At 44.9% G+C, this 14,978-nt stretch overlaps 1 protein-coding gene across 2 annotated transcripts in view; it reads left to right on the top strand.

The window, feature by feature from the left end:
* The window catches only part of LOC128405012 (histone-arginine methyltransferase CARM1-like), a 58,410-nt gene that overhangs the window by 11,481 nt on the left and 31,951 nt on the right, over positions 1-14,978 (top strand). The window contains exons 2-4 of one of the 2 annotated variants that reach the window (XM_053371180.1): positions 7,189-7,314; positions 12,405-12,544; positions 12,691-12,795. In XM_053371180.1, coding sequence (XP_053227155.1) covers positions 7,189-7,314; positions 12,405-12,544; positions 12,691-12,795 — 371 coding nt within the window. The remainder of the gene's footprint in view (positions 1-7,188; positions 7,315-12,404; positions 12,545-12,690; positions 12,796-14,978) is intronic. The other variant, XM_053371181.1, reaches the window with a different exon arrangement.

Genomic DNA, 14,978 nt, shown 5'->3' with positions numbered 1-14,978 from the left:
CCGTCGTGGGGATTCAAACCACTGACCTTCTGATCAGCAAGCCCTAGGCTCTGTGGTTTAACCCACAGCGCCACCCGTGTCTCTACTCAAGAGTAGACCCACTGAAATCAGTGGACCTACAGTAAGTTAGTCTTTTCAGTGGATTGACTCTGAGTAGGACTAGCATTGACTACAGCTCGTCTAAAATGTTCATCCTCCTAACCTAAATTGGATCACAGGAGAAAGAAAACATAATATAAAAATCTGGATGATAGAACTTTGTCTCTCCTATACTGGAAATCTTTTGTCCTGCAGCTTTGTTCTTGCTGCTTGCATACGAGCTGCTAGTTTTTGCTGCAGAACCATGCCAAACTTGCCCTGCTGTTGTGCCGCATTTTAGCGTTTATTTTCCTGCATGAAACAGCTTCGTCATATTCCTTTGTAAGCAAGAGCTGTGGTGTCTTCAGATTTTTGCAGCAAGACGTGCTCTTCCTGTCGCTGTTTCCTATTTTTGGAGAGCTCCTTTAACACGCTTTCTTGCAAAATATGCCTAAAGGAAAGTAGGGATTTGATGTGTAACCACAGAGTAGAAGTGCATGTCAAAATCATGCTAATCTAATATAATTGTGTCATACCACAAACACCAGTTGTGTCTGGCAAATCCACTGTTTTCTCTGGGCAGAAGCTTTCAATCATTAAAACACCACCAGTGGAGACTGTTACAAATTTGCTGCTTCTTTTTGTATTGTTTGTCAGAATGTTATTGTGGAAACTAGGGGAAGAAGCAGCCAGTGACACAAACTGGATACATATTTAAGGTTCATTTCAAGATGTACAGTATGGGGTCAAACTAGGAGACATGCAAAGTCTTAATTCTTTTAAAAATATACCCAATGATTGTTGGGCATGGCAATTCCGATTGGGCCAGGCTGCGGTGGTTAATCCTTTCCTTCTAAAACCCCCAACACACACACACACACACACACACACACACACACTGTTGTGGATGCAAACAGCACATTATTTTTAAAGGCACACATTTATTTAACTTATTTATACAGTATTCTGCCTTCCAGGACGCACACCCTTTCAATGTGGCTTAAAAGTGACATAAAAATACATCAGTAATGTCACAATAACAATCTCAAATAGCAAGTCCTCAATATCTCTCCCCGCCCCCCTTGGCCCATGGTCAGGGATGATGGAAGTGGCAGTCCAATATCTGGAGAGGCCGATGTTGGTGACCCCTTGCAATTCTCTTTTTACAAGGCTGACCAAAGAGCCTTCCCTTACAGAGACAATGTCTCCAGTTATCTCAGGCTTATTAGAGCACTATGATCCCTACCTTACTGGGTGACAACAATTAATAACCCTTATTTCAAGAACATCGGGCAAATTGTTTCCCTTGATACCAACTTAGGTGTGTGTCTTTTGCCACTACAGTGGTAGCTCAGGTTATATACGCTTCAGGTTACAGACTCCGCCAACCCAGAAATAGTGCTTCAGGTTAAGAACTTTGCTTCAGGGTGAGAACAGAAATCGGACTCCGGCGGCGAGGCAGCAGCGGGTGGCCCCATTAGCTAAAGTGGTGCTTCAGGTTAAGGACAGTTTCAGGTTAAGAACGGACCTCCGGAATGAATTAAGTACTTAACCCAAGGTACCACTGTACTAACTTCAGATATGAGCCCCACATTCCATGACAAGTACTTGTTTGCCTCTGTCCAATCTCTTTCTTATTTTTCAAAAGGTTTGAATAATTTTCTTTGCCATTATGCCTCATTTTAGATTTTCTCCCATTTTTAAAATGCGTTGTAAGGAAGGAAAAAAATGTACGAGAGAGAGAAGTAAATGAAGTCATAGAATATAATGAATATGTGTTAAGCTTTTTATTCTGGTGATGGTAAATTCGTCTGTTTATCCCATTGTGTTTGTTGTGGATATATAAAATGAACAAAAAGTTAAACAGACAAACACATTTTTGAAAGCTACAGTTCTTGCAGCTTGTGATATATCTGACTTGGGGCTTTGCTATGTCTGGCTGAAATTTTTGTTCTCTTTTGTTGCCCATGTGCATATGGTATTTGTTTAACCACAGTTAAGTCTGCTATAGCACACCTGACATCTTAATACATGGAACCCAGAGGAGAGTAAGAGAAATAACCGGTTCCTCTTGGAAAATAAAGTGGAGACATGTGTATGGAAGTATAGATCTTGCAGATAAATCTGTTTTTCAAGTAAACAAGCACAGTCTAGACAGACTTTCAGCAAAGGGATAAAGAGTTTTCATTTCAAATATCATTGAGCTGTGAAAGCAAAGTTAGGCACAACTTGTTCCTCAGGAGTTTTGCATTAAGGTTTTTATTACACGCAAACACCAGCATTTAGTATTAATAAAAAAAGTGTCAACTTCAATTTTTAGAAAATGAATCTGTGTGTTGTGTGTCTTCTAGCCCTCCTGTAAGGAAAGTGAGCACTGTTGTTGCTGAAACATATTCTCAATTTTTGTACTCTGTAGCTGCAAATATCCCCCCGATTTTCTAATTACTAAATTTGCAGCATAGATCACTGGCACACAAGCTTGTTTATCCATTTTAGCCTATTTGGCAAATATTTATCAGTGCTTCTATGCGTGTAGCAGAACAACACCCCCCCATTAATATATGCCATTTGCAGTGAAGGATATTAAGGTATTGCAAATGATGCCATTGCACATTAAAATATTTGTTTTAAGCTCCTTTTGTGTTTGAATCTGGTAAAGCTAATAACACTGGCAAGCTTTGCTGTCAGGACCCTGTGCTGGTGGCCTTGCCTTGAGACTCAGGCTGCTCTTACTTATATTTTGTTTGCCATCGGTGCAGATGAGGCCTGCTGCAGAGCAGATGGATTATTCATTGAACCATCTGAAGCAGAGCTGTGTTCCTGTTCTAAAATTCCACCTTCCCCTTTTCTTCGAATCATTTTTCTTTTTTTGCCTGATCAATGTTTAATTTTAAAACCAGCAATGCATATTCATTCCTTTCTTTTAATCTTGGTCGTCCGACACTGTGCGGCAGGAAGCAGGTGGCGCTTGGGGGGCCTCTCTGTCGAGTTTATTACTCACCACCCCAGCCTTGTAATGATTTCCAGTCTCCCGCCGGACATGGTAGATGTTACGCTAAAAGGCTTCTGCCAGTTTTCTCCTGTAAATGAAAGGTCCTTTGGGAGGAAAAGAAGCTCTACTTATTTATTGGGGTTATGCCTTCATGCAAAGGTTAACATGTGCGACTCTGACGGCACGCCACAGTGCTCCTTTCAGCCCAGACACTGCTGGAGTTCTTCCCCACTGGCACCTGACATCCACCAGCCAGGCTTGTGTAGCTTGAGCCAATGTTACAGATGCAGTTAGATATTCACATTCAGCTAATGTGTTCGCAGGTGGGGTTGGCAGTAGCATGTCAACAGCAGAAGCATTGGCTCCAAAGACCGGCTGGATAGATGGTTGGCTGGAGCCTGCCCTACCTGGCCCTCGTTCCGCCCCCCAGCCAGCATCCAATTGGCTAGGGGGAGAGGGGGCAGAGCAATGGCCAGCAAGCAAACCCAGGAAACTCGCACCGGGTTGCAAACCCTGCCCACCGCTTTGATGAGTGATTGGCAGATCCAAGACTTGCTTTGTAATCAGGTTTGGCAGTTCAGATCAGAGACCCAATCTGGGTAGATTCAGCTGTTATCTAACACAGCATATTATTATACCATGCAGCACAGAGAAAAAACTACAAAATCACATTCTGTCTTGTCCAGCAGCGTTTGAAATTCGCCAGGAGCATTTTGTACCTGGCTATTGTCCACTTGGGGGACGCGGGTGGCGCTGTGGGTAAAAGCCTCAGCGCCTAGGGCTTGCCAATTGAAAGGTCGGCGGTTCGAATCCCCGCGGCGGGGTGCGCTCCCGCTGCTCGGTCCCAGCGCCTGCCAACCTAGCAGTTCGAAAGCACTTCAAAGTGCAAGTAGATAAATAGGTACCGCTCCGGCGGGAAGGTAAATGGCATTTCCGTGCGCTGCTCTGGTTTGCCAGAAGCGGCTTAGTCATGCTGGCCACATGACCTGGAAGCTGCACGCCGGCTCCCTTGGCCAATAAAGCGAGATGAGCACCGCAACCCCAGAGTCGGCCACGACTGGACCTAATGGTCAGGGGTCCCTTTACCTTTACCTTTCATTGTCCACTTGCAAGCAAGGGAAGATGTCCGGGCGCCAGGATTGGACCTGAGGCGCGTGCCTGGGGATCAATGGATCTGGACTGTTTTCACACCCCAGCAACACATCCTGTAGAATTCCAACTCTCATATTTTATCTGCACAATCAGAATGAATTTCAGGTTCTAAAAAGTCACATTGAAAAATACAACTTTTGAGCCGTCTGGCCCCAAAATGGCAACTCGATATTCCGTTTTGGTAACTGTAACCCTGGTTTAAGGAGCCATTTGGCACTTAGCTTATAGATAGGAGTTTCTAACACAGTCAGCAGTAACAGATCTTGGTGCTCGCCATTTCATCCTTCTCTTAGGTTAGTTGTAACCTATTTCCATAGGGCTGCTCTCTTGATCAATGAGTGAGGCTCCTTTTCTGCAGCCTAACCACCCACACAGAAATCTCTGGTTTTCTGTAGCATTTGAACAGGATATCAAAGCTCTAATAGATTTTGAATCCAGACAGACAGTTTGACAGCAGCTATGCAAAATATTAGTGTCTTAATCAGATGTCACTTTTGTGCAAAAACTCCTTTTGTCCCCCCTGCTTTTGTGCGCCTGGTAAATTAGTGGATATTCAGACAAGTTAATTATATATTCTCGCATTCAACTATGACAGTTCTTTTCCCATAAAATAGGAAAAATAGTTTTTGCATGGTGAGCTAAACATATATCTTCTTCTTTCTGCCAAAAATACCGTAAGTAAGCAACAAGATGGGTTGCATCTGTGGGTCTCAAACTACGTGCTAGTTTTGCATCTTGTAAAACCATTTGCAGATAGTTATAGCTATTATGTCTCCGCCCCTTTTATTATGTTGTTGTTTAGTCGTTTAGTCGTGTCTGACTCTTTGTGACCCCATGGACCAGAGCACGCCAGGCACTCCTCTCTTCCACTGCCTCCCGCAGTTTGGTCAAACTCATGCTGGTAGCTTCGAGAACACTGTCCAACCATCTCGTCCTCTGTCGTCCCCTTCTCCTTGTGCCCTCCATCTTTCCCAACATCAGGGTCTTTTCCAGGGAGTCTTCTCTTCTCATGAGGTGGCCAAAATACTGGAGCCTCAGCTTCACGATCTGTCCTTCCGGTGAGCACTCAGGGCTGATTTCCTTAAGAATGGAGAGGTTTGATCTTCTTGCAGTCCATGGGACTCTCAAGAGTCTCCTCCAGCACCATAATTCAAAAGCATAAATTCTTCAGCAATCATCCTTCTTTATGGTCCAGCTCTCACTTCCATACATCACTATTGGGAAAACCATAGCTTTTACTATACGGACCTTTGTTGGCAAGGTGATGTCTCTACTTTTTAAAATGCTGTCTAGGTTTGTCTTTGCTTTTCTCCCAAGAAGCAGGCGTCTTTTAATTTCGTGGCTGCTGTCACCATCTGCAGTGATCATGGAGCCCAAGAAAGTAAAATCTCTCCACATCTAAAGATGCTTAAATAAACGTTTTTCTCATTTTGGGGGACGGTACTTCAGAAAGAAGAAGAATCCCCCCAAAAGCACAGGTTAAGCTGGCTGCCACCAAAGTCCATATTAATAGGAACCTCAAGGAGGGAAACGTGAATAAACCACTTGCATTCCCCCTTCTCCTGCAGGAAAATAACACCCCTAGTGATGCGTCCCCTTATAAAAGGTTTCCTGGCCCTCTGAAAAGAACCCTTCTGTGCTGCATTTTATTTTTATCTATTCCACAATTCTTTCATTACTATTTTATTTTCTGTCTGCTGCTCATAATTTAGTCCCGCCCGCAATTCCTTCAACATATAATATCTCCAGATGTCCAAATCGGGAGTTTATTCTTCCAAATCCAATTCATCCCTTAAACTCTTCTTTGCTGCTATGTTTGCTGTGTCCATGTAGATTTTAAAAATAGTTCTTCTTTTGTTGCTATTCCTTCTCCTGGCTGCTGATCTACGTACATCCAGAGATTAATCCTCTTCTTTAAAACATCCGTTCTTGTTGTTTTTCACACTGCTGAGCATTGGGGGCAGGGAGGAAGAGGTGAAACCTCCTTAAAGGTAAAGGGACCCCTGACCATTAGGTCCAGTCGTGGCCGACTCTGGAGTTGTGGTGAGTTTATTGGCCGAGGGAGCCGGCGTACAGCTTCCGGGTCATGTGGCCAGCATGACTAAGCCGCTTCTGGCGAAACAGAGCAGCACACAGAAACACCATTTACCTTCCCGCTGGAGCGGTACCTATTTATCTACTTGCACTTGACGTGCTTTTGAACTGCTAGGTTGGCAGGAGCAGGGACAAAACAATGGGAACTCACCCCATTGCGGGGATTTGAACCGCCGACCTTCTGATTGGTAAGTCCTAGGTTCAAACGCATCCATTCTTAAGGAAATCAGCCCTGAGTGCTCACTGGAAGGACAGATCGTGAAGCTGAGGCTTCAGTACTTTGGCCTCCTCATGAGAAGAGAAGACTCCCTGGAGAAGACACTGATGCTGGGAAAGATGGAGGGCACAAGGAGAAGGGGGCGACAGAGGACGAGATGGTTGGATAGTGTTTTCGAGGTTACCAGCATGAGTTTGACCAAACTGCGGGAGGTAGTGGAGGACAGAGGTGCCTGGCGTGCTCTGGTCCATGGGGTCACGAAGAGTCGGACACGACTAAACGACTAAACAACAAGGTTCTGTGGTTTAATCCACAGCGCCACCCGCGTCCCGAAACTTCCTTAGAGACTTCCTAAATGAGAACATTGTCCTTTCCTGAGGCAATTGCACTAGGAACAGCTCTGAGCTGGTGCTTTAACAGTGCTTCTTTTACAGAGAACTTTTGCATTCCCAAAACAATTAGGTAAAGATGGAGCTGTTGGCATGAATAATAAAAAAAAACCAAAAGGGGCAGATAAATAATGAGAAAAATATATGAATTAAAAATGCCATCCACCAAGGCAAGCTGTGGATCATCCGCCAGTAATATATACATATGTATGTATCTGTCTCTTTGTTTTGTAATAAGCGCTAACATGTTTTTCCCCTCCCCGCAGCTGATGGCGTTTGTGTGTTTAAATGCTTGGTCAACAAAGATACCGAATATTGCCGTGTGGGAAAAGAATCAATCTTGATATCGCTTGGCTATAACAATGCCTTACTTCAATTCAGGTCCCATTCTGGTAAGTGATTGGTGGCATTCATAGTTCTGTACATGTCTCAAAGTTTCTCCCCCTCTGTACACTTCCACCCCCGTAAACCAGTAACTTGGGTGCACTTTCTTATACACTATTTTGCATGCTCCAAGTTCATAAAGGTAAAGGTAAAGGCACCCCTGACCATTAGGTCCAGTCGTGACTGACTCTGGGGTTGCGGCGCTCATCTCGCTTTATTGGCCGAGGGAGCCAGCGTACAGCTTCCGGGTCATGTGGCCAGCAGGAGTAAGCCGCTTCTGGCGAACCAGAGCAGCGCACGGAAACGCCGTTTACCTTCCCGCCAGAGCGGTACCTATTTATCTACTTGCACTTTAACTGATATATAAACACAGAGAACACCTAAAGACAAGTGGTGTAAAAATATCATGATACTTTAAAAATGAGGCCTCTCCTATCCCACTATTCCCCAGTCCTGCAACCTCGACTGCAGCACCTCATCAAAAGGCTGAATACCACACTTTAATTGATATAAAAGCCAATGAGGACTCGCCTAATCACCACCCAGAGTTACTTGCTAATGATCTTCAAAGACCAGACTCTCCTGGGACTTTATATGAGGCGAGCCAAGGTAATGGGTTCGAAAGTTTTGAAAATAACTTAATTAACTCCTACTGCGCTCTCCCCCAAGAAACTCAGAACAAAATACTCTATAGACTGAATAACCTTCGTTCTTGTCTGACAAAGCTGACGAAGGACCAACTGGGACCACACAACCAAAACATATCTGATTATGTCCCAGATCAGGCTTCATGCTTCTATCGTCACGAGCTGGATTTATGGGTCGGGAAACCCTCCGTCACCCCAGGCCAATTGGTTGTTGCGGAGATGAATCCATCCTCTCAGATCTTGGAATCGAAACGCCCCTCCTATAACCCAGCTCACATGCAACCCATCTCAGAGGCAAACCTGGTCACTACATTAGCATGGGATAAAATGAGAGAATTAAATGAGACTGAATTGGGCTCCCCAAATAAAGTCCCCAGCATGGGTGCACCAGGTTGCAAACTTAGCATTCCACCCTCCTCAAATGTGAGCACACTGAATACATCTTTAAACATCATCGAATTAGCATCTGAACTATCTGAACCCGCTGAAAGGGCTAATAGTAAGAATCAGAGGAACTTGGTGTGACATCCGGAATGCACCACGCTTACCTCACTAGCACCCTTAAATCAAAGATCTCTCCAAACTCTTTCTATTATGTCCTGGAATGTAGCTGGACTCTCATGTAAATTAGCTGATTCTGATTTTATAATTTTTCTTGAGTCTTATGATATAATACTTCTGCAGGAAACCTGGTCTCTTAAACCTTTAAATATTCCTAATTTTATTACTACTTGCACTTTAACGTGCTTTCAAACTGCTATGTTGGCTGAGCAACGGGAGCTCACCCCGTCGCAGGGATTCGAACCACCGACCTTCTGATCGGCAAGTCCTAGGCTCTGTGGTTAAACTCACAGCGCCACCCGCGTCCCTCTGAGTTCATAGAACTATAGAATTGTAGAGTTGGAAGAGACCCTGAGGATCAACCAGTCCAAGATATTGAGGTTTGCAGAAGTACAACTAGAGATGGGAAGGCCTGGGGGGAAAGCAGAAAAATACCCCCCCCCCGTTTTTCCCCAAAGCTGTGTGTTTTTGGGGAAATTGAAAAAAACACAGTTTGGTATAGTTTTAATATTCCACACACATTTAGTTTGGGGAGAATGGTAAAGGGTAAAGGACCCCTGGATGGTTTAAGTGCAGTCAAAGGCAACTATGGGGTTGCGGGAGCTCATCTCGCTTTCAGGCCAGCGTTTGTCCGCAGACAGCTTTCCAGGTCATGTGTCCAGCATAACTAAACCACTTCTGGCGCAGTGGGACACCGTGACAGATCCAGAGCACATGGAAATGCCATTTACCTTCCCACCACAGTGGTACCTATTTATCTACTTGCACTGGCTTGCTTTTGAACTGCTAGGTTGGCAGGAGCTGGGACTGAGCAATGGGAGCTCACCCCGTCACGGGGATTCGAACTGCCGACCTTTTGATCGGCAAGCCCAAGAGGCTCAGTGGTTTAGACCACAGTGCTATCCGTGTCCTGCAACATCTCACTGTAGGCTTTCCTTGTTTGCCTCTATGTCTGAAATATTTTGCACATTGGACAGCCTTTGACATCTGTTGGTCCGTGGAGAATTTAACAGAAAGGGTGTCCTGCTTCTCTGTAATGGTGGCAAATTCCTTCAAAGCTGTTTCAAAGTTTTACACCATCATACTGTGTTGGAACCAAACAACTGGGCAACATTGTTTTGAATATATGTTGCTTTTTAATAATACCCAAGGGTGTCAGACATTCTCAGACGTCAGGCTATAGAGTGTAGGTATCAAGATCAAATGTTTTTCTGACAACTTGAAATCACAAGAAACATGTGCCTTCTGTTTAAAGCAGCTGCTGTGAGTTTCTTGCAATGTCTATGGGCCCATGTTTTTGAGTTTCCAGGCCCCCATTTGACTTAATTGGCTGCCACTTGCATGAATAGGAAGGCTCAAACATGATTTGTTAGTTAATTAGTAGATCTATAGCTCTCCTTCTTCTGTCCTGGGACTCAAGGCAGTGGGAAGGAGGGTTCTCAGGGGGTCTCCCATTCTTGCACTGACCAGGCCGGAACCTGCTTAGCTTCAGCAAAGTGGTGCATCAAGTTCTTATGTCCTGGATATTGCAGGGTAGATATTCAGGGTTGCTCTTTTGGGCAGCAGTCAAAGATGCCGGGGCCCAAGTGCCTTGGACAACAGGGCCTTGGGTGCAGAGCTCCAGTTTTGTCCCAAGTCAGAGATTGGGCTTCAACTGCTTTGCATCTTCGACCCAGTTTAAGCTTCTAGTAGCACAAGGCATCTTTGAAGAGCAGGGTCTACAATCTTCTGATTGTTTAGAACGAAGTCTGTTTGTAAACTTACTGTGGCGCTTGCCTCCTAGGTGGGTCATAAGGAAAGGGTTAAATGAGTGTGAAGTGATTGGCCAGTGGAAACATAGGGGAGGAGTTAGAGTTAGAGTTGGAGTGTGTGGAAGTCAGTTGAGAGTTGGGAGTTGGAGAAGGCAGAGGGAGGAATAGTCTGTGGGTTGTCGAGTTGTGTTGTGAGAGAGTGAGAGGAATTGTTAGGTGGAGTCAGATAGTTGGAATAATCAGTTTGAAGTTGTTAGGAACATTGGGTCAGTAAAGAAACTAAGATTAAGAAACTGCCAAGAAAAATTAACTGAAACCATAAGCTTTTTCATGCTTATAAAAAATAAGCTTGATTATTTGTTAATGTTAACAACTGTCTGGACTCCGTGTGTACCCGAGGGAAATGGGTTGGTGGCAGCGAAGAAAGCAATTACAGTGGTGGCACAATGTCAATACACCGTCAGACGTCCGGGGGCCCTGTGTGATCGCCACACTTACCATTGCGTATTACTTGAGAGTTATGTCGATTTAGATTTCCAGACCCCCATTTCACCCGTCTTTCTGGTGGCGAATGGATGCCTGCCCTGAATTTATGCAGAGGACAGAGCTCTCCTCATTCCTTCCGTTCCACCATTTAGACAGCTATAAATCCTAGATGGTTGTCTCTGTTTCCCGAAGAACATGTGTGCAGCATCTGAGTTGCATCAAGCAAGCCATAAAATCGGCTGCCAGTGTGTCTTGCGCATATCGTCTTGTCTTTCCCAAACAATGACCGTCTATTTAGAGCAGCTCATCCGAGGAATATTTTGCCCGCCGTCTCACAGGGGGTACTTGCTGCCATCTTGAGAGGAGCACAGTTCAGTTGAAAAACAAGAGGACTGGTGTCAACACTGGTTTCAGAAAGAATCTTGCAGTAATAATAATAATAATAATAATAATAATAATAATAATAATAATAAATTTTATTTATATCCCGCCCTCCCCAGCCGAAGCCGGGCTCAGGGCGGCTAACAACAATAAAACAATACAAAAGTACAACACAAACAATACTCTAAAATCATTCATTATAAAATTAATTAAATTAATTAAGATCTCTTGCGTTTATGCTACTGTGTTGTGGGCATTGGGTTGGCGCCAGAGAAATGCCAGCCTGGGCTGTGGCAAGGGTGGCTGAGTGAGCAGAGGAGGATTTCTAGAGAGCAAGTGGATGCATCTTCTATATGCAAGTCCATGCTATTTTTAAAATTCCGCCCTCCTCCACCACCACAGCCCCCTTCACCACAGCGCATCTCATTTGGCAGGAGCTGCATGGCTGCTGCACGGGTCAGGTGTGTCGGGCTGCAGAGCGAAGGGGGGAGGCTGATCTTGGTGGATTCCCCAGCTGTTTTAGTGACACATAAATCAATGGCAGTCGCAACTCTACTTTCCTTAAGAGCACTTCACCCCAGTGAGCTAACCTGTCTTAAGGAAAGGAACACACAGATGAAAGAGCACAGAGTATAATTTGTGGCTTGCTCTTTGCACATTGGGACGTGGGTGGCGCTGTGGGTTAAACCACAGAGCCTAGGACTTGCTGATCAGAAGGTCGGCGGTTTGAATCCCCGTGGCAGGGTGAGCTCCCGTTGCTCGGTCCCTGCTCCTGCCAACCTAGCAATTCGAAAGCACGTCAAAGTGCAAGTAGATAAATAGGTACCACTCCGGCGGGAAGGTAAACGGCGTTTCCGTGCATTGCTCTGGTTCACCAGAAGCGGCTTAGTCCTGCTGGCCACATGACCCGGAAACTGTACACCGGCTCCCTCAGCCAATAAAGCGAGATGAGCGCCGCAACCCCAGAGTCGGCCACGACTGGACCTAATGGTCAGGGGTCCCTTTACCTTTTTACCTTTGCACATTTAGTTCAGCAGAATGTTACATTATGTTTTGCAGAGGGTAGAGAGCAGCTCAGTGATCATTCAGTTTCTTTCCTTCTACTGCCTACCATTTCGCATGATGCTGTTTACTTTAATATAAACAGCTGCTGTTTTGCATAGCCAATACCATTTCCCTCCGCCCCAGGTACCCTATCAAAACCTGCTGTGAATTTGAGTGGCCCGCCTCTCAGGCCTCTGTATTTAATTAAATTCACCGTTTCTGTTTCAGAATATAGCATGTTTTCAAATGTGCTGAAGAACTGCAGGAATTGGAATAAGGAGCACTCCGTGTTCAATCAGAGAACCGAAGAATCCTCTGCAGCTCAATATTTTCAGGTAGAGGTCCATTGCATCACAAACCTAGAAGAGGTAAATTCATTACTTTCCCTGTGTTTCTGCACTTCCTGCTCAGAGCTGGTTTCTGCAGCCATGACTTTGCCCTTCTTGTGTGAAGTGCAGCAGGCAAGGGGGGAAGGGCGCAATTTCATATATTTGTTCCTGTTTTTCCTGTTTAGTTTTATGGCTGCTTATCCCAGCAACAGAACATGATGCAGGATTTTGTAAGGACGGCCACATATCACAGAGCAATACTACAGAACCATATAGATTTTAAGGATAAGGTAAGCCCTGTTAAAAGTCTGCCCACCCCAATTCTCTCTCTCTCTCTCTCTCTCTCTCTCTCTCTCTCTCTCTCTGTGTGTGTGTGTGTACAATATTTTTATTGAATTTTCCGTTATAACAGACATTGCAACAAGCCAAAACCACAAAATTACCGAACAGAAACCAAACAGAAAAGATAACGGAAGGAATACAGTGGTACCTCAGGTTACATACACTTCAGGTTACATACGCTTCAGGTTACCGACTCTGCTAACCCAGAAATAGTGCTTCAGGTTAAGAACTTTGCTTCAGGATGAAAACAGAAATTGTGCCCCATTAGCTAAAGTGGTGCTTCAGGTTAAGAACAGTTTCAGGTTAAGTACGGACCTCCGGAACGAATTAAGTACTTAACCCGAGGTACCACTGTACAGGAAGAAGACAATATTACATGTTAAATAAGCATCCTTAGATAAGGGATAGAAGACAAAATGATTATTGTAAAAAAGGATCAGTTGTATTAGTTGGCCATGTTTTCTGGATATGTGTGTCTTCCTCTTTGTGGCTTAATTCTGGAAGCAAATAATCAGTTATGTTGGCACCCCGATTCTAAATATTTGCACTGGTCCACCTGCCTACAGTCTTGTTCATACTATTGTTATAATTACAGAAGGGAGAGACATTCAGTATAGTTTGCATCTAAATGTGAGCCTTCCTAATTTGTAGTTCCCGGTACAATACACAAACCAAAACTCAGACCTCTTTTATTTTTCATTTATGTATTACATTTATGGACCACCTTTATCTTCCAAGGAGCTCAAAGTGGTGTACGTGGTTCTCCTCCTCCCCAGTTCACCCTCACAACAACCCTGTGAGGCGGATTAGGCTAAGAGATGGTGACTGACTCCAAGGTCACCCAGTGACTTTTGTAGCTAAGTGGGGATTCGAACCCTGCTCTCTCCTAGGCCCTAGTCCCACACTCTAACCATTACGCCATTTCCCCCAATTCTGCAGTGCAGTTTGCCAGGCAAATAATACGCACAGAAATGCATATACTGCCGTAAAGTGTCCATTAGTGGAAAATAACATACATAAATGCATTATATTCTTGAAAATTGCCTTGCAAAAATGTATATAGGAGGCAAAATTGCTTACAAAGAAGAAATTCACTGTGAAATGCTTGTGAATTTTCACTCCTTTTAAAAATTGCAAGCTATGTGGAATTGTGGAGAAGTGAACTTTAGATTGGAAAATGAGATACGTAGGAAAACTGAAATGGACAGATTTTGCCTATCCCTACTTATAATTCATGGGACGTGGGTGGCGCTGTGGGTTAAACCACAGAGCCTAGGACTTGCCGATCAGAAGGTCGGCGGTTCGAATCCCTGCAACGGGGTGAGCTCCCATTGCTCGGTCCCTGCTTCTGCCAACCTAGCAGTTCGAAAGCACGTCAAAGTGCAAGTAGATAAATAGGTACTGCTCTGGCGGGAAGGTAAACGGCGTTTCCGTGCGCTGCTCTGGTTCGCTAGAAGCGGCTTAGTCATGCTTGCTACATGACCCGGAAGCTGTACGCCGGCTCCCTTGGCCAATAAAGCGAGATGAGCGCCACAACCCCAGAGTTGGCCACGACTGGACCTAAAGGTCAGGGGTCCCTTTACCTTTACTTATAATTCAGGCATACGTTTGAACCAGGTGCCATTCAGTGAGCACAGGATCTGCTCTGACCGCCAGGAGCTCCTGAGGATCTCAGGCTCAGATCTCTTCCAGCCTGAAGCTGCTTCAGATATGTTTCACAAGAAACAGGCATCTTCTTCTGTGTGCAAAGCGTGTCTTCTGTCCCCCGGCTACAGCCCCTTCCTTTCTCAAGGGCTGCCCTATGAGACATGCCCAACACAGAAAGGGATGGATCCTGGATCTCTGTGAGCCCCACAGCCTCCCGTCAGGGGCCAGAAAGCGGCTCTCCTCACCTCTTCCCCAAGTCAATAGACGGGAAGCATCGTTGAAGTCAGAATCTTTAAACATACAGGAAAACGAAACCTCGCAGTTTCTATGAAGGCGCCTTCTACCCTTGCCCACCTCTGAGGAATTTTTGACAGTACAGTGGTGCCTCGCAAGACGAAATTAATCCGTTCCGCGAGTCTCTTCGTCTTGCGGTTTTTTCGTCTTGCGAAGCACGGCTATTAGCGGCTTAGCGGCTATTAACGGC

The sequence above is a fragment of the Podarcis raffonei genome, chromosome 17, assembly GCF_027172205.1.
Source record: "Podarcis raffonei isolate rPodRaf1 chromosome 17, rPodRaf1.pri, whole genome shotgun sequence".
Lineage (NCBI taxonomy): Eukaryota > Metazoa > Chordata > Lepidosauria > Squamata > Lacertidae > Podarcis > Podarcis raffonei.
This window is presented reverse-complemented; position numbering and strand designations above follow the sequence as displayed.